General features: G+C 52.7%; 3 protein-coding genes across 6 annotated transcripts in view; 2 read left to right on the top strand and 1 right to left on the bottom strand.

The window, feature by feature from the left end:
- The first annotated feature begins 2 nt into the window (after positions 1-2).
- Positions 3-2,722, top strand: Cox8a (cytochrome c oxidase subunit 8A). Its single transcript, XM_027944405.2, has 2 exons — positions 3-203; positions 2,395-2,722. Exons 1-2 carry the CDS (start codon positions 90-92, stop codon positions 2,488-2,490), a joined length of 210 nt encoding a protein of 69 aa, XP_027800206.1. The 5' UTR covers positions 3-89; the 3' UTR covers positions 2,491-2,722.
- An 8,365-nt stretch (positions 2,723-11,087) lies between these two features.
- On the top strand, positions 11,088-19,193 carry Otub1 (OTU deubiquitinase, ubiquitin aldehyde binding 1). 2 transcript variants are annotated; one of them, XM_027944057.3, is made up of 7 exons: positions 11,089-11,198; positions 13,069-13,130; positions 13,380-13,478; positions 17,965-18,083; positions 18,304-18,388; positions 18,503-18,697; positions 18,838-19,193. In XM_027944057.3, exons 1-7 carry the CDS (start codon positions 11,141-11,143, stop codon positions 19,033-19,035), a joined length of 816 nt encoding a protein of 271 aa, XP_027799858.1. In that variant the 5' UTR covers positions 11,089-11,140; the 3' UTR covers positions 19,036-19,193. The 2 variants fall into 2 exon arrangements, with proteins under 2 accessions (XP_071472183.1, XP_027799858.1); XM_071616082.1 differs by lacking the exon at positions 13,380-13,478 and having other exon boundaries at positions 11,088-11,198.
- Positions 19,194-19,982: 789 nt separating this feature from the next.
- Positions 19,983-22,973, bottom strand: part of Macrod1 (mono-ADP ribosylhydrolase 1) — a 137,714-nt gene continuing 134,723 nt past the window's right edge. Inside the window, exons 5-11 of one of the 3 annotated variants that reach the window (XM_027944056.3) lie at positions 21,802-21,918; positions 21,216-21,337; positions 21,080-21,110; positions 20,854-20,927; positions 20,447-20,528; positions 20,306-20,341; positions 19,984-20,152 (exon numbers count right to left, since the gene is read on the bottom strand). In XM_027944056.3, coding sequence (XP_027799857.1) covers positions 20,337-20,341; positions 20,447-20,528; positions 20,854-20,927; positions 21,080-21,110; positions 21,216-21,337; positions 21,802-21,918 — 431 coding nt within the window. In that variant the 3' untranslated portion in view covers positions 19,984-20,152; positions 20,306-20,336. Of the gene's footprint in view, positions 20,153-20,305; positions 20,342-20,446; positions 20,529-20,853; positions 20,928-21,079; positions 21,111-21,215; positions 21,338-21,801; positions 21,919-22,973 lie in introns of all 3 variants that reach the window. The other 2 variants (XM_071616081.1, XM_027944055.3) reach the window with 2 other exon arrangements.

Genomic DNA, 22,973 nt, shown 5'->3' with positions numbered 1-22,973 from the left:
AGTTCCGGAACTTCCTGTTGGCGCAGCCATTTTGACTTCCTGACCTTGGGCTCCTGCTGCAGATTGTCTGTGGTCTCATCCGTGTGATCATGTCTGTCTTGACGCCGCTGTTGCTGAGGGGCCTGACAGGCCCGGCCCGGCGGCTCCTCGTGCCGCGCGCCCAGGTCCATTCCAAGCCGCCGCGGGAGCAGCTCGGGACCATGGTGAGGAGAGGGCTGGGAAGGGCTCAGGAGGCGCCGCGGGCCCCGCTGTGGGTTCGGGGCCTGCCGGTTCCGGCGCGCGGGACCCCGGGCGGCCCTGAGAGTGTCCTGCACCTCGCAGCCCGCAGCGTAGCAAGAAGCTGCTGTGCTGGTTGGGCCTGTCTGAAGGGCGCAAACGCGGGGACACTGCCCGGGTGCTCATCAGCATGGAGTCTTTCCCAAAGCCCTAGGATCTTTGGTCCGACCCTGTTAGTCCCAGCCCTGTCGCTCACTCGTTGTGCAGCTTCGAGCAAACTTCCTTAGCCCTTTCAGCCTGTTTACTATGCATTCGTTCAGGAGGACTGTCAGCGTTATGGCTGTTTCCGCCATTAAATATTAATTGCTGGGGAGGGAGGCAAGCAGGTCTTTGGGTTTCCAGAAACGTAGGATCGTTTAACTCTCGATGACAACTTCCACCTGTTTGGAGCTTTTGTACATCTGCTATAGTAGCAGAACTTGGACCTGGATTTAAGTCTTCAGAACCCAGGTTTGTGGACCTTGGGTTAGGAAAAACAGAGAGCACTGCACCTCAGAAAATAATGATAATCAAGGCATGCGTTTAGCCCTAGCTACTGGAGAAGCTGAAGCAGGAGGGTTGATTAACTGGGCAATGTAGTGAAATCCTGCTCAAAAAAGGAAAAAAAAACTTGACTGGGGGTGTAACTCAGTGGTAGAGGATGTGTTTTGCATGGTGAGGCCCTTGGGTTGATTTCTAGCACCCCAGAAACAAAAATAGTGATAATCACTGGGACTGTCATTTGTTGAGTGCCTGCTGTGTGCTAGGCACCCTAAAACTCCTGTACTGGTTTCATTCATGCTTTCTAGTGACCCTGAAAAGAATAGATGATTGTCTCCATTTCTTGATTGAGGAACCAGAAACATAGGAGCAGGGTGTTGACTTGTCAGAAGTCACACTTTAAGTGGCAAGGAAGGGATTTGAATTCAAGACTGACTTCAAATTATTCTGATCTTAACTGCTATGGAGAAGATGGTAGTAGCTGTATCTGGTGTAGTAGCATATTACAGTATGCCTATAACCTCAGCTACTCTGGAGGCTGGGTCAGGAGGATCACCCATTTCAAGTTTGAGGCCAGCCTCTACAATTTAGCAAGATCCTGTCTAAAAAATAAAGAAGACTGGGGATGTAGCTCAGTGCAGGGTACTTGCCTACTTGCCTAGCATGTACACACCCCAGAGTTTGATCCCTAGCATTGGAGACAAAAAGATAAGTCACTTATCCCTAATCTCAGAGACCCTGACAGGTCTTTGGGTTTATAGAAATGTAGTATCCTACAGTCCTAGAGAGGTGGATTTTTTTTTTTTTTTTCCCTTGCTCACAATACTGGGGATTTAACCCATGGGCTCCCTACCACTGAGATACATCACCAGCGCCCCCCACCCCTCTTTTTTTTTTTTTTTTTAAGACATGGCCTCCAACTTGTGACCCTCCTGCTCAGCTTCCCTAGTAGCTGGGATCACAGATGTGCATCACCATCCCAGGTTAAGGGAGTAAAGGGAGGGTTTTTGGCGGGGGGAGGCTACTGGGGATTGAACTCAGGGACACTCAACCCCCGAGCCACATCTCCAGCCCTATTTTGTATTTTATTTAGAGACAGGGTCTCACTGAGTTGCTTAGCACCTTGCTTTTGCCAGAGCCAGCATTGAACTCTCGATCCTCCTGCCTCAGCCTCCCAAGCCGCTGGAAGGGAGGAGTTTTAAGACAAGGAAGGTGCAGTTGTAGAATTAACCAAGTTTCCAGGTCTTGACAGACCAACTTGAAAACAGGTTTAAATCCTCATGTTTGTCCCCCTCTGACTTATCATTGGGTGATAGATACTCCCTGGGTTCTAACACAGGCTGCTGCTCTTTCCAGTCCTTTGTCCCCATAGCTGTAATTGACTCCTTATATGAAGGCTTAGAGTAGCTTGGGTCTGTGACGTCCTCTTTCCTGAGGCATGGGTTCCCTCCCTTCCTGATTAACCCAGAGCCCTACTGTGCTAAGCACCTGCTCTACCATGTGGGAAGGTTGGATCTCCTACCTGCCTCTGAGTCTTGGCTCCCTGAGGAGGCTGGCCACTGACAGCACTGCTGGGACTTCAGAGTGCCTGGGGGGATCTTTACCCTTGGGGTCCTTCTTTTCTTGTGCTCTGTGTAGGATATCACCATTGGGCTCACCTCCTGCTTCCTGTGTTTCCTCCTGCCGGCCGGCTGGGTCCTGTCACACCTGGAGAGCTACAAGAAGCGGGAGTGAAGGGGTCTGTTCTCTCCCTCGCCCTGTGACCTGACCACCCCTGCCAGCCCATCCTGACCATGTCTGCATTCCTGGCTGGCTTCTCCTGGATCATGTCGTTCAATTCCAGTCACCTCTTCTGTAATCATGATTTCTCAGTGTTTCCATGGTGACATCTGGGACCACTATATTGGCCCTGCCTGGTGGGGTTCCCCTTGTAACAATAAAATCTATTTAAACCTTGCTTCAGAAACTCATAGTGCCTTCTGCTTGGGCTCCTGCCTCCACTCTTGAGCTGAAGATGGTGCTGGGTGGGCACGGAGAGCAGTGCCTGGCTGGCCACAGGTTCGGCACAGCTGACTGCCCCATGGTAACTTGTGTGTGCTTTGACCTAACTCCTTGTGTGCTTCTCTGCATTTATTTATGTATTTATCTATCTAACTACCTATCTATTTGATTATTAATTAGATAATTACTGGATATTGGGCCCAGGAGTGCTTCACCACTAAGCTACATCCCACCCTTATTTTTATTTTTAAGATAGTTTCTCTTTAAGTTGCCCAGCTGCCTTAGCTGCCCACAAAACAGGGGTTACAGGCAGGCACCACCACTGGAGCGATTCCTGCATTTAAGTTCTGCCTTCTTGTGAAAACAGTGTTATCATTGAGAGGTTCTTTTTTAAATTTTTAATGTATTTTTTTAGTTATAGGTGGACACAGTATCTTTATTTTATATTTATATGGTGCTGAGGATCGAACCCAGTGCCTCACGCATTCCAGGTGAGCACTCTACCTCTGAGCCACAATCCCAGCCCGAGTGGTCCTTCTTGCTCATCCCCACCACCTCCCTTCGCTGTGTTAAACCCAGTGGCTGCCTGTGTGTGTCTGTCCCTTTGGGCTGCTTTGCAGCTGGAAACTTTAGGGGACCGACCTTCCCTGTTCTCTTTCAGTAGTCCATTTCTTTTTTTGCGGGTGGTGGGTGTACTGGAGATTGAACTCAGGGACACTCGACCACTGAGCCACATCCCTGGCCCTGTTTTGTACTTTATTTAGAGACCGTCTCACTGAGTTGCTTAGCACCTTGCTTTTGCTCTGGTTGGCTTTGAACTCATCATCCTCCTGCCTCAGCCTCCCGAGCTGCTGGGATTACAGGTGTGTGCCACCATGCCCCGCTTAGTGGTTCATTTCTTAGGTGCTTATTGCCCTTTCTTGGTGGAGGGTGAGGCATTTGGCAGGTTTTGTTTTGTTTTGTTTTTGCAGTGCTGGGGATGGAACCCAGGGCCTCACCCATGCAGGCATGCTCTCCACTGAGCTACATCCCCAGCCCTTATGTTTTTTTATGTCAACTCAGGGCCCTTTTCCTTTTAGCACTCTAAATGCTTATTGACTAGCCTTCCTTGTTGACTCTGCTGATTTCTGTTTCTCTATCCCTGACCTGCAGAATTTGCTGCTCCTCAGTGATTCTTTCCTGTGGTGTCTGGGGGTTCCTTAGCAGGGATGGTGCTTGTGAAATGCTGCATGCTGCACTGGATTTTTTTTTTTTAGTTGATAGACCTTTATTTTATTTATACATGGTGTTGAGAATCAAACCCAATGCCTCACATATGCCAGGCAAGGGTGCTACTGCTGAGCCCCAGCCCCAGAATTTTTTTTGGCAGGTGGGTACTGGGGTTAAACTCAGGGACACTCGACCACTGAACTACATCCCCAGCCCTATTTTGCATTCTATTTAAAAACAGGGTCTCACTGAGTTGCTTAGCACCTCTTGCTGAGGCTGGCTTTGAACCCACAATCCTCCTGCTTAAGCTTCTTCAGCCACTGGGATTCAGGTTGCTACCACACCCAGCTGCCTAGGAGTCTTGACTGCCAGTGTCCGGAAGGAACAGGACCTCTGCCAGGCATGGAGGACCACATGGCTTTACCTCTCCTTTGCAGCTTCTCTGCAGGGGTAATTTAGTTGATTTCTGAACAAATGCAGGTTTAGTATTTATTCCCTGTGGAGCGGGGGCTGCAGGACTCCTGGCACTGGAAGTGAGAGCTGATGATCCCTTTGCTCTAGGCCCTGTGTGTCAGAAATTCTCATCTTCCCAGTGCCACTTCTGCAGGGCTCTTGTTTTCTGGTTTATGTCAACGAAGCTGCAGGTGAGCCTGCTCTACCACCCTTTTCTGTCCCTGTCCTTTCCATGTGGTGTCCAGGAGTGGCTGTGGGACACAGGGCATAGGTACTATAACAAGTTCAGCTCTGGCCTGTTTCTGCTTCCCTGAGGGTAGGAAGGTGCTCCCTGCCTCCTGGATATCTATTTCCTTCCACACAAACAGGCCTGAGGCCGAAGGGCAGGGCTTGGAGAGCCATGGAGTAGTTAGTTACCCAGGAATGCTGGGTCAGGGGCTAGGGGGGCCAGGTTGGAATATTGGCCAGGGGAGGGGGAACCCTCAGCTTGGATCTAAAGGGCTGCCTTGAGCCAGGCTGGAGTGCTGAGCTAGGGCCTCCCACCTGCCACCTACAGGTCTCTTAATGTCACTGTCCCTGGGTAGAGTGGCCTTCTAGCTGTTTCCTTCCACACACCATGTGTCACATTGGAAGTCTTTCCTATTCACAGTAGCTCCTGGTAGGGTGGTAGCTGAGTGCCCACTGGCAGCTCCCTGACTTCCTAGGGGAGGTGCCCAGCCCCCAGTGTAGGGGAGCTGAAGGGCCATTCTGACCAAGCCTCCACTTGAGGAGAGGACTGCATGCTACCTGGCTTTAGGTTGGCCCAGGGTTGCTTTCCTCCAGCTGTGGCCAGATTATGCATTGGTCTCAGAGCCACAGGACACCACACACCAAGGAAGGGGCAAAAGAAGAGAGCCATCCTGAGTTTCTATGGTAACGCCACTACACTGCTAACGATCTGACTTAGGTGTCTCCTGCTTTTGTGTCCCTGGAACTCAAAAGGAGTAAGAACCAGATGCTGTGGTACATACCTGTAATCCCAGCGATTTGTGAGACTGAGTCAAGAGGATCCCACGTTTGGGCCAGCTTCGGCAACTTGATAAGACCCTGCCTCAAACAATAAAGACCTGGGGGTACAGCTCAGTGGTAGGTCATCCCTGGGTTCAATCACTAGTACCCAAAAAGGAAAGAGGAGGAAGGTGGGTTATAGTTCCCTTGGTGGAACTATAACAGGGAGGACTCCATCCTAGGGGAACTCCTCCCACCCAAACTTCTGTGTCCTTTTTATTTTTGTAGTTGTAGATGGACAGCATGCCTTTATTTATTTTAAAGTGATGCTGAGGATCGAACCCAGTGCCTCACATGTGCTAGGCCAGTGCTCTGCCCCAGAGCCCCAGGCCCCCAAAGTTCTGTGTCTTGAGTCACTGCTCACTGTGGGAAGCCAGTGGCTGTAGACAGGCCCTTCAGGCCCTGGTCTGGAAGGCCCATGGTGAGCCTGTGTTCTCCCCTGGGCCAGCTCTACCAGCATATGTGGGCCTGGGGGTGAATGATGATAGGTTTGAGGACAAGATGGAGGATTTAGAGATCAGGTGACCTACTGTGCTTTAACCCTGTCCTCATTGGTCTTCTGTGGCCACCAGGCTGGAAATCTAGTCACTTTTCATTGATCTCTTATCCCCAACCGAAACAGGGGCCCCAGAGGAATACCTTATGGGGAAAGCAAGGCTTCATACTCTGAGTGGCATTTTGTGTCCCTGTCTGGATGTTTGCCTGGTGTGCACACTGTGGGAGGGAGACTGTGGTCACCATATAGTTGTCATGTCTGCAATCAGGGGCTGGGAGATGGGAGACTCAGGTGTGAGGCCTGGCACAGCCATTTACAGATAGATGACCTTGGACCTGTCATCTAGTCTCTCTGACCTTTAGTTTTCAGGACTGCAAAGTGAAGATGTGGCAGACAGAATAATGTCCCAGCTCTACTTCCTGGAATTGGTGAATAGGTTATCTTACATGGCAAATGTGATTTTGCTGCCAGCCTTAGTGGCCCACTCTTGTGATCCCAGGGACTCAGGAAGCTGAGGCAGGAGGATTGCAAGTTTGAGACTGGCTTTAGTAATTAAGTGAAGGCCTAAGCAACTTGGTGAGACCCTGTCTCAAAATAAAAATAAAAGGGGCTGGGGATGTAGTTCAGTAGTAAAGCGCCTTCAGGTTCACTCCCCAGTACAAAAAAGAAAAAAACAAAAGTGATTTTGGAGATGTGATTAAGGTTAAGGACCTTGATGGAGATTAACCCTGGATCACCTGAGTGGGCTCAAGGTGATCACCAGTCCTGACCTGCAAAAGATCCTGCCTGACCTTACTGGTTGGAGAATGAAGGAAGTGGCCTCTAAGAACTGGGAACAGCCCTCAGTTTACAGCCAGCAAGACTATGGGGACCTCAGTCCTACAGCTCCGAGGAACTGAATTCTGCCAACCTGTGGGTGTAAGTAGTAGATTCTTCTTTAGAGGTTCTAGACAGAACAGCTTCCCTGCCTCTTGATTTGAGTTTGGTGAAATTTAGACTTCTGATTACCAGAACTGTAAGATAATAAACTTGTGTCATTGTAAGCCACTGAGTTTGTGGTGATTTCTTACGGCAACGATGAGGAAAGTGATAAATCTGCCCTCTGAAGGATCTGGGCTGATTACCTTCAGTGATAGAAAATGAACTGAATGCTATGCATTCACAGGAAGATGAGTGACCCAAGAAGAATGTGAGGGTTTGAGTTGGGATTGGGAAGCTCTCCCTGTCACCTCTGCCCCTTGGCTTGCTTTCTGCCTCAGGTGACCTACATTCCACTCAGCTGCCGCACCTCAAACACAAACCCTGCTCAGCCCCATCATCTTGGCTACTGCAGTGATGACAGTCTCCCTAGACCATGATTTTAGGACCAGCTGTCTGTGGGCCACTGTAGGCCCACCAGTGGCCATTCATGACCCTGTGGGGACCTGACTTCCAAGTCCCCTGGGGAAAGACTGCCCGTCCTTTGTCTTTGGTCAAGGTTCTTGGTTGTCTGTGGCTTCCTGTGAGGACTGTGGCTATCAAGGATGCACATGGCATCCCTACCTTGGTCTACTCAGCATGGCCCCTGTCCTGTAAGGTGGAAGGGGGTTGGGTGTCTCTGAATGAGCTGTTCTGTACACTTTCTCTGTGGCTGAGGTTTCATAGTTCTTGGGTCCCAATGTGGGGCCTCCTCTCCCTGCATCTAACAGAATCCTGCGGACATGGATGTGGGGCTCATGGACTAATTCCAACCAGCAGCCTGATCGGCCGTGGCCTTGCACTGCGTATTTGGTTATAGGCCTTTGGCAGTCAGGGCCCATGGCACATGACCATTTGTGGTGGCATATTGGGAAGCAGAGACAAACGTCTGGGTCTTTTGCCAGGGACTCCTGGTATATCTGCAGGTGGGTTTAAGATGCTTCAGGATAAAGGGTCAAAATCCCAAAGTGGTGAAATTAACGGGACAGGGGCTGGGGATGTGGCTCAAGCGGTAGCGTGCTCGCCTGGCATGCGTGCAGCCTGGGTTTGATCCTCAGCACCACATACAAAACAAAGATGTTGTGTCCGCCGATAACTAAGAAAAATAAATAAATATTAAAATTCTCTCTCTTTTAAAAAAAAAAAAGAAATTAACGGGACAGATGGAATAGGGATAAGGGATCAGTTATTAACCACCAAATCAATGGGCATTGAAAAACCAGGTGTTGAAGCTGAGGATATGGCTTAGTGGTAGCGTGCTCACCCAGCATGCATGAGGCACTTGGTTTGATCCTCAGCACTACATAAAAATAAAGATGTGTCCATCTAAAAAACTAAAAATCAAGTATTAGAAAGAAAGAAAGAAAAAGCCAGGTGTTGCCAGGTGTGGTGGCTCACAACTGTAATCCCAGCAGCTCAGGAGGCTGAGGCAGGAAGATCGTGAGTTCAAAGCCAGCCTCAGCAATTTAGCAAGGCACTAAGCAACTCAGTGAGACCCTGTCTCTAAATTAAATACAAAAAAAGGGCTGGAGATGTGGCTCAGTGGTTGAGTGCCCCTGAGTTCAATCCCTGGTACCAAAAAAAAAAAAAAAAAAAAAGCCAGGTTCTGTGGCTGGGCCTGTGAGCCCAGCTAGTTGGGAGGCTGAGGCAGGAAGATTGAAAGTTTGAGGCCAGTCTGGGTAACACAGTGAGACCCTGCCAAGAAAGGAATAAAATAAAACAGAACAAATAACAGCTGGATAAAAATTGACCTGGAGGGGCTGAGGTTATGGCTCAGTGGTAGAGCGCTTGCCTAGCATGTGTGAGGCACTGGATTTGATTCTCAGCACCACATATAAATTAATAAATAAACAAAGGTCTATCAACAATTTTTTTTTTTTTAAATTGACTTCCTGGAGCTGGATTAAGAGTCAAAGCTTCCCTTTGGCCATATCTTTTCCATTCTATCTGACAAAATGGGGAGGGTTGAACACTAGAAGTAAGAGAGCACCCACAATTTGCAGCCACTGTGCACCCTGAGGGTGCAGGTCTATTCTTGAAAGCCCATGGCATTTATTTGGTATTGGCAGCCGGGGCTTAACCAGCACTGAACCATACAGGGAGAGCAGATGTTCCCTGTCCTGATTGTTAGGCCTCCCCTCACCATGGGCTGCCTAGTCCAGGAAAGGGAGGCTGGTTTCAAGATTTTTACAAAGTTCGCCTGCTGTGTTGGTGTATACCTATAATTCCAGCTACTTGGAGGATTCCAAGGTCAAGGCCAGCTTAGCGAGACTCTGTGTCAGAATAAAAATTTAAAAAGGCCTGGGTATGTAGCTCAGTGATAGAGCACTTGCCTAGCATATGCAAGACCCTTGGTTCAATCTCCAGTAACACACACACACACCCACAATTGAATAGAAATCAGGTCTTTGTCATAGGCTGTCTTTGCCCATCACTTACTAATACACATTCTGTCCTACTCGCAGATCTCATTAGCAGTTATGGATTTCATTGTTAATTGGGGGGAAGGAATGAACAGTTGATAGTTACAGGGTCCAAATTTGGTGGACCTTTTGTTTTCTCAAGTTTGGAAGCAACCCAAAGACCCAATGACTCAATAAATGGTCATTTGTAATGGTGCTGGGCTACAGATTTGGTGTTTGTAGTTATTGCTGTGAAAAAGCCAATGTTGGACTGTGTGGGAAACCCAGGCAGCAGCTGCACCTGCTCCAGTGCTGGCAGTAACTAATGATAACATTCGGGCCTATTCCATGCCTGTCCTTTCATGAACCAAGGGATCTGATGTGGCTCAGGCATAGCTTTCTTGAGAGCTAAAGGACCACTGCCATAAAAAGGGCCCTCCACAGTGAAGATGGGAATCACAGCTCCAGACCAACCTCTTTTTTTAAAAAAAAAATTTATTTGGTTTTCAATGGACCTTTATTTATTTATTTTTGTTTATATGCAGTGTTGAGACTCAAACCCAGTGCTAGGCAAGCGCTTTACCACTGAGCCACAACTCCAGCCCCCACTGACTAATCTCTTAACAGCATCATTGGAATCCATGACTTTGCATTTAAATTATAATTTAATGGTAATTTTTAAAAATTTTGAAATAGTTCACAGGCAATTTTAAGAAAATGTGCAAAAGGATCCTGTGTACTGTTTACCCGGTTCTCCCCCACTGGTAGGTAACATTAGAAAACTATGATAAAGCACACCCCTTGACACAAAGTATGGAGTATTTCCATCTCCACAGGTTCCTTTCCCTTTTGCAGATACATGCATTCCTCCATACCCCCTTGCAACTATTGTTTTCCTTTTCTATTAGGTCCTTGGTTTGTTTTATTTATAATTATTTTGCATTGCTAGGAAAGTGCTCCACCATTAAGCCACATCCCCAGTCTAACTTCTTGCTTTCACTTATTTTTTGCAATACTGGGAATTGAACCCAGGGGGCCCTCTACTACCGAACTGTATTCCCAGCCCTTTTTTAATTTTGAGACAGGACCTGGTTAAGTTGCTGAGGCTGGCCTCAAACTTGTGATCCTCCTGCTTCAGCATCCCAAATAACTGGAATTACAGGCATGCGCCCCGAGGCTGGAATAACTTCTTGCTTTTAAAATGACCCTGCTTTCTCCCAACCAGGACACGAAGATCAAAGTTAGGTTCCAGGCTTTTGCCTTGACACCAAAGGAGATGTTCTCTCTGTCGGAAGCAGGTCACCATGGCCGACTAAAGTACAGGCTCGGTGGGGAGGGGCAAGGTGCCACGAGGCCGGGGCCGAGGGGCGTCACGATGTTGGCACCACTTCCTGTCTCCTCGTGGGATGCTCCGCACTGCAGCTACAATCGCAGAATCCCACAGCAGGAATGTTGCTTTCGGTGATTTTAATTTCATTGTCCTACTTATCTCAACTCAATCCGAGTTTCGAACTCCAGAAACAGAAAACAGAGTTGGCTCCAGAAAGCTCTTATCACCCCTGGGACCTTTAGGAAGCTGGGAATTTGGAACCAAGCAAGTGTGCAGGGTGGAGGCGCGGGCCGGGCGGACCCGACTCTCACAGGGACCTCGGCCCGCACGCCTGAAGCCGCCAGAGCCCTGGACGCCATCGGTTGACAACCGCGGCGAGGAGCTCGTTGCTAGGGGCGTTGCCGAGGAGGGGCCACGAGGAGGGGCCCACTTCCGGGGGGAGGACAACTGGTAACCCGGAAGCGGTCGGCAGTGCGGCGCTGTTTAAAGATGGCGGCGGAGGAACCTCAGCAGCAGAAGCAGGAGCCGCTGGGCAGCGACTCCGAAGGTACACACCGAGGGAGGGATGTCCATCACGGGCTAGCCGGGGGCGAGGCCCTGCCGACTGTTCTCAAGGAGGTCGAGGAAGCAAGGCGGCCGGGGGCGAAGCGCGCGGACGGCCCTTTCCTCCGCCTCCGCTGCCTCCCCTCCCCCTCACAATGGAAGGAGCCGACGCCGCGACCCCCGGCCGGGCGGGGCCGACCGAGGCCGGCGGCTGTTTTCCCTCGCGCACGCTTGGGGCGGGGCCTGCGCCGTCCCGCCCTCCGCCCAGCCCCTCGGCTCCCGGCACCGACTCCTGGGCCCGAGCCTCTGGGCCCCGAGCCTCTATGCCCGGGTCTTCGCAGTTGGCTCGAGGCCTAGGTCGGGGCCGAGCCTTCCGTCCTCTCTAGAGCAGCCCGCGTCTGGAGGCGCGTAGTGACGCGGGGCTGCAGACCACGAAGGACCAGGCTGGCCGTGCAGGCTGGCGCGGGGCTGCGGGTGTCTGCCCCTGGGGCTTCGGGCAGCTTTCTCCCTAGAGCCCCCTCTTCTGGCCTTTCGGACTTCTTCTGCCTGCGTAGGCATTGTTTTCTTAGACCCTGGAGGATTTAGGGCTTTCCAAAAACAGCCACACCCTCTCCTTTTCTACCCAGAAGTTGGGCCCCTGTGGCCGAGTAGGTCACAAGGGTGTGTGAGGGACAGCTCTGCTCTGGGGCATGGGCCTGGCCCAGCTAAGAACCTGGGATGAGCTGGTCCAAAAGGATTGACCTTAAATGTCATTCAGCGCATACTCAAACCCCACTCCACCTGCACACTTGAGGAACTGAGAACTGGCAAACCCAGGCCCCCAGAAGGGCTTTGTTCAGGATCACCTATAGTCACATATATGTATAGATCACATAAGGCAGAGTCAAAACTAGAATTTGGGTCTCCTTGCCCTTTCCCAATGGCTACTTAGAGTGGGGTCCCCATAATGGACCTGTTCAACCCTTGGATGACTCCACAGCACTCTTAGGTACCACCTGCTATGGTGAATACCATAATATTATATTTGGAGGAAGGTGATAGTGTTAGCCCTATTTCACAGGTGAGTAAAGGGCTCAGTAGTGAACTGGTAGAGGAGAAATGTTGTGAACAGCTTAGACTAGAATCATAAATATGGATTTGACCACAGCTTTTTACTATTGGGCAGATTATTCACCTTTGCACAGTTGTTTTGTTATTTGTAAAATGGGCACCCTTAAGGATACCTAGGCTAGCAGGAAGAAGAAGAGTGTGATAGGTAAAGAGCAGGCTCACAGAAAGCTCCCATCTAGCTCAGGACTCCACCTCCTCATCTTACTTTCCCCAAGAGGCCTCTCCACGCCAGAGCACTCCCGGTCTGCTGGGAAGTGATGTTAGAAAGCAGGGAGGAAGCTGGTGTCATCAGGAAGAGTGAATCTTGTGGGGAATGATTACTTTTCTCCCTTATTTTTTAATTCTAATTCTTTGGCAGTGCTGGGGATTGGATCCAGAACCTCACACATGCTAGGCAAATGCAAGCTCTATGCTCCCATCTTTTTTTTTTTTTGAGATAGGGTCTCATTATTTTGGCCAGGGTGGTCTCAAATTCCTGGGCTCAAGTGATCCTCCTGCTTCAGCCTCCCCAGTAGCTCGAACCAAAGGTGTGTCCTATCATGCCTAGCTATCCTCTCAATTTAAAGATGAGGAAATGAAAGCCCAGAAGGGGAAGGACATTGCCAAGATTACACAGTGGGGTGGAGCAGGGTGTAAGACACTTGCTTCCAGATTTTAAACCTGCTTCTCTGCTCCTGGGCTGTGCTTGTTCCTGGCCCAGCAACCTGCAGCGGAGATGCCAGGACCTATAGTAATCCCCTTTTTTTTTTTCCCCCCTTTTCTAGGCGTTAACTGTCTGGCCTATGATGAAGCCATCATGGCGCAACAGGACCGAATTCAGCAAGAGGTGAGGGGCTAACGAGGATGGGAGGGAGTGGCTGGTGACCCCATCATGTGGATGAATAGACTAGGCCTGAGTCTGTTCTCTATCTGTACTTCAGAATCCCATTCCTTTCTAGGCTGTGGTGGATGCTTTTATGGGGGTTACCGTACCACTGGGTTATCAGCCTAGCTCCCCTTTTGTAGGTGTTCTGGTTGTTAGGCGTGGGTCACTGCATCTCCATGCCACAGCATGATGGGTTCCTGCCTTCTGCAGATTGCTGTGCAGAACCCTCTGGTGTCGGAGCGGCTGGAGCTCTCCGTCCTGTACAAGGAGTATGCTGAGGATGACAACATCTACCAACAGAAGATCAAGGTGGGAGCCTGGCTGGAGGGGGCAGGAGGGTGCCTGCTTCAGTCATGCTCCTTGCTCAGCCTGGTCTCTGAGAGGATAGGGTATTGAGGAACACCTGTCAGTGCTAGTGTGTGCATGCTCTGGACTCAAAAAGATAATTCTTCAAATCCACACTGCCACTTGGCAGCTATCTCCTTGGCAGGTCCTCCGTATCTTTGTACATGACTGTCTTCATTTGTAAAATAGGGATAGTGAGGGCTGGCAAAGTGCTTGCCTTGCACGCACAAAGCTGTGGGTTCCATCCCCAGTTCCAAAAAAGAAAAGGAAAAAAAAAATAGTGTGATAGTGAAAGCATCTACTTGTAGGGTGGTTTTGAGGTAGAGGGAGGTGTTGCTCTGTGGGGCCAAGTGCAGGCTGGGCAGGAGCCAGCCATCTTCATGCCCACTGAGGGGCTGACCAGGCTGGTGCTGAGCAGGGCAGGAGGGCTGCATAGAGATGTGCCCCACTGCCCACCTCCTGGACATTTGTGGAGAGTGGGCAGTGGTAGAGAAGCAGGGCCACAGGCTTCTACACAGGGCCCTGCAGCATCACTCAAAATAGGCAAGCTGCTTTACCACCCACCTTGGTTGAAGTGTGAGAGTGGGTATGTAAACAGCATTTAGTAGGCTCAGCACAGAGTTGATAAATGTTACTCTTCTCACGCTCCCCAAAGATCAGAGATGCTTAGACCCTTCCACCTGGAGAAGGCACCTGGCAGAGGCCAGGCAGGTATGATTGAAGCTGGTGAACATTGAAGGCACCATGGTTCACAAGCTGCCAGACTGTGACAGGGAGTATTCGGACTGTCACTCCACTGTTGCCAGAGAAGCCAGAAATAATGAAATCTCCTGACTTCTAACAGTTGGCAGCTAATTCAGACTTTAAATGTGTGGGGCTGGGGTATTGCTCAGTGCTGGAGTATTTGCCTAGGATGTGTATATGTGTGAGGCCTTAGGTTATGTCCCTAGCACCAAAAAAAGTAGGTCAAATAACCTACCTGAGGGCCAGATCCATCTGTGTGTGGTCTGAGATCTGCTTATACATTTTGCTCAGGGTGTCTGTAGTTTCCCCAAGAGGCCTGTGGGGAGATGCAGGCATTGCCTTAGGAGGCCAGTACACCTGGGTTCTTCTTGTGACCTCTGCACTCCATCTGTGTGGCCTTGGGCAATGCACTGAACTTGGAGCTTCCATTATTTGCTTATCTCTGGCTGGAGGGAGATGATTCTGATCAGATGCTGGTCAAGTCAGTGCTACTGCCCAGTGAGGCTGGGAAGCAGTAGGCTCCTCTTCTCCTATGTCGTGGGTGAGTGGAGTGCTGTCCCCATTTCCTGGCCTACCTGCCATACTAGGCCACTATGGTAAGGACAGGATGGTCCTTGGATTCTTCCCACTGAGTCATTCAGCAAATGTTTTGAATGTCCAGAGCCAGCTATCCACAGGAATGCACCTTAACGTCCCATTCTGATACCCCATTCTGTGTGCTTTGGCCAAGACCACCTTTTCTCCGTGGGCAGAGAGACAAGGTGGTAACAGAAGTGCCCATGTGGACCTGGGTGCAGACTTGGTTCCTCTGCAGAATGGGCCTGTGGGAGGAGTCTAGGATGATGATCATGAGCACTCAGCAGAGGGCTTGGCACTGTGTGTGCGTGTAGGCAGGGGGTGCTTCAAGGAGGCTTTTGCAGTAAAACCTGCAGCAGGCCAGAGTGACTTAGACCCAGGTGGTCCGGGTAAGCAGTGAGAATGGTTGGCTAGAGATGCAGTGAGGGAAGAATCTGAAGGATCTGCTGTAGGTGGAGATAGGTGAGGGAGAAGTGAGCAGAGCCACAAGGCTGGAGTGATTGAGGTGGGGGGGCCTAGGCGAGGAGCAGGTTGGTGTGAGGTTGAGACAGACGTGTTGGTTGATGCCAGTTAGACAATTCAGAGAGGTGTTGGGGAGCTGGGCACAGTGGCTTATGCCTGTAATCCCAGTGACTTGGGAGGCTGAGGCAGGAGAATTGCAAGTTGGAGGCCAGCCTTGGCAACTTAGTGAGACCCTGTTCCAAAAATAAATAAATAAATGAATGAATGAGACAAAAAGGGCTGGGGACTGGGGTTGTGGCTCAGTGGTAGAGTGCATACCTAGCATGCATGAGGCACTGGGTTCAATCCTCAACAGCATATAAAAATAAAGATATTATGGCAACCTAAAAAAGGACTGAGTTGTAGCTTAGTGGTAAAGCACCCTGGTTCAATCCCCAGTACCAAAAAAAAAAAAAGTGAAGCCAGGGGCAGAAGTGGAGCTGGTGGGTAAAGATTGACATTTGGGACTGCTTGGATTGTCAACACTGATGTCACCCAGCGAATGTAAAGAGTTGAAAGGTGGAAGCCATCCCAGGGCATCACCAGGCATTCCTATGGCCCTTTTCTGGCAGGTGCTACGTGTGTCTTGAGGAAGGGCACTACAGGTTTGTTGGAAGCCCCGCCCTTCAGAGTGCAGAGGGATGAGGGGCGGCCTGTAGGGAGGAGAGGGTGCAGAGTCCCCCAGCCAGGTAGGGGAAGTGCCCATGTGGAGGGCATGGTGTGGAGGTAGTGCTGGGAGGGGCCAGTCTGGGGAGGGCCAGATTTGATCCTCCAAACTAGGAGGGCTTTTGTGACATTGGCTGGAGCAAAGTCCTCTCACAGAAAGGTGAGCTGACTGAGCAGGGACAATGCTATGAGTAGTTTTGCTGCAGAGGAGCCAAGACAAGAGTGATGGCTGGAGAGCAGTCTGAAGTCAAAAGAGATTTTGCTTTTTTTTTCTTTCTTTTTGGAAACAGCGATTGAACCCAGAGGTGCTCAACCATTGAGCCACATCCCCTGCCTGTTTTTTATTTTTAATTTTGAGTCAGGGTCTTGCTAAATTGCTTAGAGCCTGGCTGTATTGCTGAGGCTGGACATGAATTTGTGATCCTCCTGTCTGGGATTACAGACATACATTTTAGTTTTGTTTTTGGTATCAAGGATAGAACCTGGGGGCGGTTTAACCCCTAAGTCACACCTCCAGCCCATTTTATATTTTATTTAGAGATAGGGCCTTGCTAAGTTGCTTAGAGCCTCACTAAGTTGCTGAGGCTGGCTTTGAACTTGTGATCCTCCTGCCTTAGCCTCTTGAGCTGTTGGGATTATAGGAGTGTGCCCCTATTCTCAGCTTGAGATTTTGCTTTTTTAAAGCAAGACATAACTAGATGTTTTCTGCTGATGGGTCTAAACTTGTTGGGAGAGATGATTTGATGCAGGAGGAGAGAGGACTTCCTGGAACAATGTCCTTGAGCACTAGAGAGGGAACAGGCTTGTGTGGAGTGGAGGGGCAGTTCAGGTAGCAGTTAGGACTGAGGGACAGATGGGAGAGATCAGGAGAGAAGGCAGTGGGTACACTGTGGTGGCTGAGGAGGTTCTCAGTTTAAAAATGACTGAGGTGGGGGGAGAGAGTACTCAAGCAGGGGAGCAAGGCCTGTTGGTTAGGAAGCACTGGTAGCCACTGTGGTGGGGAAGTATAAGAGAAGTCTCTCTCCCTTTGGGGAAGAAAGTGGAAAAGTTGAATGGAAGCCAGTTGCCGAGGCTTGGGAGGCTGAGACAGGAGAATTGGGAGTTAAAAGCCAGCCTCAGCAATTTAGTAAAGCCCTAATCAACTCAGGAAGACTCTCTCTCTAAATAAAATTCAAAAAAGGGCTGTGGATGTGGCTCAGTGGTTGAGTGCCCCTGGATTCAATTCCCGTTGCCAAAAAAAAGGCTGACTGGAGATGGTACCTGTGAGTAGGCAGGTAGAAGCTAGAAATAGACAAGGAAGGTTGTTTAAACCCCAGAGGACTGTGGAAAGGCTTCGGTGGGAAAACTTTTCAATTGGGCTGAGCTGGACTGTGCCGCGGGCTTTGGACACCTGGCTGGGGCGTGGTACTTGCCACTGCACCCCTGCCCTGATCTGCTTACCCTGAAGGTCTCTTGGATGAAAGACTGGAAAAGTTGCGTTATCAAAGACAGATTCACTCTCCTGCATGTTAATGTTTTAATTTTATCATATGTGTGTGCCCGAATGTTGCTGGGGATGGAACCCAGGGCCTTGCATCTGCCAGGCAAGAGCTCTACCTCTGAGCTACACACAGTCCCTCGCCTTTTTTTTCCTTTCCTGGTGCTGGGGATCAAACCCAGGGTATCACAAATGCTAGGTAAGCACTGACCTTGTGCATTTTTATAAACAAACAATGCTGTAGCCCAGCTGTATGGCCTGGCAGCAGTTTTCGCCACCCAGGCAGCTAGTTTGTACATAAGAGCACAGCTTCCTGAGTCACTGGGCAGTGATTCCCTTCATCCATTCTGCAGCCTGGAGTGGCTTCTTGGAGCTTAGTTGCCATCTGCTGTGTTGTGACCTTTGTTGGGACCATTTCTTGGGCTAGCCCTAGTCTGGGCAAATGTTGAGGGGTCAGGTGGGGGGGGGGGTGCTGCCTCTCTGCAGGACCTGCACAAAAAGTACTCATACATCCGGAAGACCAGGCCTGATGGCAACTGCTTCTATCGAGCTTTTGGATTCTCCCACTTGGAGGCACTGCTGGATGACAGCAAGGAATTGCAGCGGTGAGGAGGGTGGCGCATGGGCACCAGAGGGCAAGGCTTGTGGGCACCTTCTTCCCTCCTGAGGGATAGGAGGATGGTTCCACCTTAGACCAGGAGGTTGGCTGGACTCCTGCTGGGGGCTTCCCTTTGATCTGGGTTGAGGGTGGCCTGTCTGAGGCTGGACAGTGTGGGCTGGGCCCCTGCTTTGCTGGCTGAGGAGCTCTTCCGCTCCTACCCACAGGTTCAAGGCTGTGTCTGCCAAGAGCAAAGAGGACTTGGTGTCACAGGGCTTCACTGAGTTCACAATTGAGGATTTCCACAATACGGTGAGCTCTGCACCTGTCTCAAGCTGAGCCAAGATGGAGGGTGGTTGGCCTGGTTGGGTGGGGTTGACCCCCTCCTCCTCCCTCACCTTGCCCTTTGTCCCTCCATGGGGGCAGTTCATGGACCTGATCGAGCAGGTGGAGAAGCAGACCTCAGTAGCTGACCTCCTGGCCTCCTTCAACGACCAGAGCACCTCGGACTACCTTGTGGTCTACTTGCGGCTGCTCACCTCAGGCTACCTGCAGCGGGAGAGCAAGTTCTTTGAGCACTTCATCGAGGGTGGGCGGACTGTCAAGGAGTTCTGTCAGCAGGTGCCAAGCCCCCTCCCACTGGGGACCATCCCTTGTCTGTTGCCCCAGGGTGGCAGGTGCCAAGGGGGTGGGAGTGCACTAGGGCCCACGGGTCCTGGGGAAGGGTGCTGGGAAGGGCCTGACCAGTACCTGTGCTGCAGGAGGTGGAGCCCATGTGCAAGGAGAGTGACCACATCCACATCATCGCGCTGGCGCAGGCCCTTAGCGTGTCCATCCAGGTGGAGTACATGGACCGTGGTGAGGGTGGCACCACCAACCCGCACGTCTTCCCTGAGGGCTCTGAGCCCAAGGTCTACCTTCTCTACCGGCCTGGACACTACGATATCCTCTACAAATAGGGCTGGCTGGCCTGCCGCTGCCCTGCCTGCCTCCCCCTCTGCCAGGCGCTAGACATGTACAGAGGTTTTTTTTGTGGTTGTAAATGGTCATATTTCACTCCCTCCCTTTTCCTGTCACACAATCTTCCACGTTTTATTAAAGGGGATGCTGGTGGTAAGCTGCGTGTGTGCGTGTCCCTGCTGCTGCCTGCCCACTGGCTGCTGTGTGTCTGGCTGCCCCGCTTCCCTCAGGTGGGTCCCCCAGTTTTCTACCTGTCCAACCCCAAGCTTTCTCAGCAGGAGCAGTTTTGAGGGGGCTAGGCCTCCTGGGGGACCCTCCTGGTTGCTTGGAATTGTGCTCTCTAAGGCCTCCCCCTTCCCCCTTCCCCTTCCACACTTCCAGTTGTGGATATTTCTCTGGGAGTTGCCTAGGTCTCTGGCTTCCACCTTGCTGTCCTGGCCAGGGCCCCAGACCCCAGCCTTGTGCCCTCCACCAGGGATCTGCATGACTGGAGAGTCCTGGCAGAGAGGGCTCACAGGATGGGACTGGCCCAGGCCAGGTGGTGGAGGGGGACCAGCCTGCTGCGGGAGGAGTGGCCTTCAGTCCTCAGGTCTAGGCAGGGCTTGCCAGTTCCCCACTCTTCCCCACCTCTAGGCCCCCTGCCTGCGCCTGCTTTGCACCCTCTTTGCTTGGGCCAGTGTCTGCATTGCCTGCCTTTTGCCTTTGCTTCTCTTCTTCACCCACCCCAGCACATGTGGGGTCTCAGCCCCAGGCTGTGAGCTCCTTGGGGGCAGGCCCTCAATAAATGTGAAGTGCTGCTGCCGCCTTCGCTGTCCAGCCTGTGCCTCCACACCCGCCTGGCTCACCAAGAGCTCTTGCCAGTCCCTATAAGCCAAAGCGCCTGACTGAGGCTCCATTTTGGGTTGGCTTCCCATGCTCCAGCCCCAGAACAGTCAGAGCTCAGACATTGGGAGCTGAAATAGTCATTTTATTAAGAGGCTCCTTAGGGGCAGGGGGCGGGGAGCGGGGTGGGGTGTGGAGCTGAAGGAAAGAACAGCATGGCCTTGCCCAGGCCCAGACCGCAGGCTTCAGCTACCTCTCAGAGCTGGGAGCGAGGTCCTGCAGGCCCAGACAGGTCTAAAGGCAGAGCAGAGAGGTCAAGGAGCTGAGGGCTTGCAATTGCCCTGGCTTCCCCTCCTCCCTACCTGGGGGTGAGCCCAGTAGAGGCTGAGCAGGTGTTAGTGATAGGTTAGTGTGTAGGGCAGCCTTAAGGGGCCAGGCCCTGCTTACCAGTCCTGCTCAGGCTGGGCTGCGGGGAGCCTCAGGCTGGAAGGCAGAGGACAGTGAGAGCCCAGCCCAGAGCCGAGAGGGGAGGGGCAGGGTTGGCCGTGGGGTGGGCGCCTTTGGGTTGGGGCAGCGCGGGGCACGTACCCACGGGGAAGTAGTGGGGCAGAAGCTGCCGGTAGATGTTCTCGTCCTTCTCAAGGAATACGCAGATGATCAGCCGATCCACCTGCGTCAAAGGGGTTGTTCAGCCTGTCTTATTGCTCAGGCCCCCTATAGGTTTTTACCTGCCTTGCTCTGGGGGGGTCCCCTCCTCTGGCCCTGACTTTAGAGCTCACACTGAGCCTTCTATAGAAAGGGCTTGGGGTTGTGCTCCCGCCACTCCCTTCTCGCTGCTACCCATGAAGAAACAGGCCTCAAAGAGGGCTGGCACGACCCGATTGGCCCTATGCTCAGCACCCTTGCTCCCGGCGCGATGACCAATGTGGGGCTGGTGAGCCGGGCGGTGTTGTGGATAGCGCCCGCCACCTCACTCCACGGGGCCCAGGCCCCACCTTGTCTTTGTGCTGCTCCAGCCACTCGCGCAGCGCCGCCAATACTACTTCGGCCGCCGCCTCATTGGGGTAGCCTGGGGGCGGGGCGGGGCGGAGCGGGGCAGGTGAGTCCAGGTTCTGGCCCGCCCCGCCCCCTGTGCCTGGGCACGCCCACGCCCCGCCCCCCGCCGCGCCCTGCGTGTGGGAGTCCACTTCCCACTCCCCTCTTCTTCCAGACCCCACTCACCAAACACGCCGGTGGAAATGCAAGGGAACGCCTGGGACGGGGGAGAGAGGGGATGGGGACATCATCACTCTGCACCCCACTTCCTGCCAGCCTCCTCCCGCGGGCCGCCCCCGTTCCGCCGCTTGGTGACCCTCACCACCGAGCGGAGCCGGTGCTCCAGCAGCAGATCGAGGCTACTAAGGTAGCAGCTGCGGAGCTCCTCAGCCTGGTTGGCGCTGGGCTCCCCGTGGGCAATGGGCCCCACCGTGTGGATGACGTCTGCAGGGGGCAACAGGGTCAGCCGGGCCGGGGTCTCCGCTCAGACCAGAGCTCGCGCATTCCCCCTGCTGGCCTGGGTTGTAGGGGGGCAGGAAACAGCCTTCTCCCCCCAAATTCTGAGACTCCCAGAGGACCCCACCCTTGTGGGCACATGGGTAGGGTCCGAGTCCACACGTGCGCGCTGACCCGCACGCCCATAGCTCAGTGTCGCGTCACGGCCATGTCTGTGTGAACCCCCACTGAGACCTGGGCCCTGAGTGGGGAAGATGCCTCCCCCTCCCTTCAGGCCCCTGCTGTTCCCCAGCTCTTCCCTATCTGCTGCCTGGGATGCTGGAGAAAGGGTCAGGCCCTGGCACTTGAGGTTAAGAAGTGCCCCCTGCGGCTGGGAGACCGCACCCCCTCATGCTCACTTCCACACAGGTGCCCTGGCTGCGCCCCACGGCTGTGGCCTGTCAGGGACTCACACTTGGCCGGCAGTCGATAGCCACTGGTGATCTTGGCCTTGCCGGTATCGCAGTGCTGCAGGGTCCGGCACTCGTCGGTGAGGAGGGGTCCGGCGGCCCGGTGAATGCAACCGTCCACTGCGGGGGAGGAGGGAGTGAGCTGTGCGGCTCCCCGCGTCCCTGAGGCGGTCAGGCGTGGCTGACCCCCTTTACAGAGAAGGCTGAGTTCCGTGGCTGAATACTCCCAAGCCCAAGCCCAAGAATCCCTTCCCTCGGCTTTGCTAAGACTTCAGACACCGCGCCTTTCCCCGACAGCCTCTGTCCGCTCGCTTCGTCCCGCCGGGAGGTGTTTGTTTCACATCTGGGGAGACCCAGGTGTCCAGTGTGGTTGCAGCTGGGCTCAGCGGGAAGAGGCGCGGGGCGACCGGCAGGGGGCGCGCCCCGCCCACCTGCTCTTCCGGCCGCGCCGGAGGGGCTCGGGCAGGCCGGGCCCCTCACAGCAGAGCCCCCGCTACCCCGAAGCTCGCACTTTCATGTCTGCCCTGCGCGAACCTCCAACCAGTCGCCGCCACCGACAGGCCTAAACGTCGGATCCTGCCTCAAAGCCCATCGCCCCAGGCGACGCCCCTCGGGGCTGTATCAAACTCTAGGGCCCACTTTACAAATGAAGAAACCGAGGCCATCTAATTACAAGTGGCAGATCCAACCAGGGGTCTGAGCTTGGGTCCTTCTTCACCGCGCGGGGGTAAACCGGGCGGCGGCTTCCAAGCCACGTGCAGGTGTCTTAGAGCTCGCAACCCTCCTGCTGCCTAAAGAACCAGCAGCCATCAGCTTAATTGGGGCTTAATTGGGACCAGGCCAGGGATTGTTTATTCGAAGGTGGCTCCAGGGCCTTTGGAGCCACCCTGGGGACCCGGGCCCAGATAAACAACTCCGGAGCAGCGGGAGGCCGGGAGGAGTCCTCCAGCAGCCCACCCTGGTGAATTCCAGGCTGGCGCCTCATGGCTGCCAGACTGTCGAGTCCCTTCCTTCTATCTGGAAATTAGGGCCAGTGAAACACCTTCAGGAAAAGAGAAGAATGTAACACATCTTTGCCGTCTGATTGCACCCCAGGCCAGGATCCGAAGCTCCTCCAACACCAGGCGCCTTATGCTCCCAGTGCCTGGCATCAAGAAAGGACCATAATTTCCCCC

Source organism: Marmota flaviventris, chromosome 9 (assembly GCF_047511675.1).
Source record: "Marmota flaviventris isolate mMarFla1 chromosome 9, mMarFla1.hap1, whole genome shotgun sequence".
Taxonomy (NCBI): Eukaryota; Metazoa; Chordata; class Mammalia; order Rodentia; family Sciuridae; genus Marmota; species Marmota flaviventris.
The sequence above is the reverse complement of the archived record's forward strand: the minus strand, read 5'-3'. Positions and strand labels throughout refer to the sequence as shown.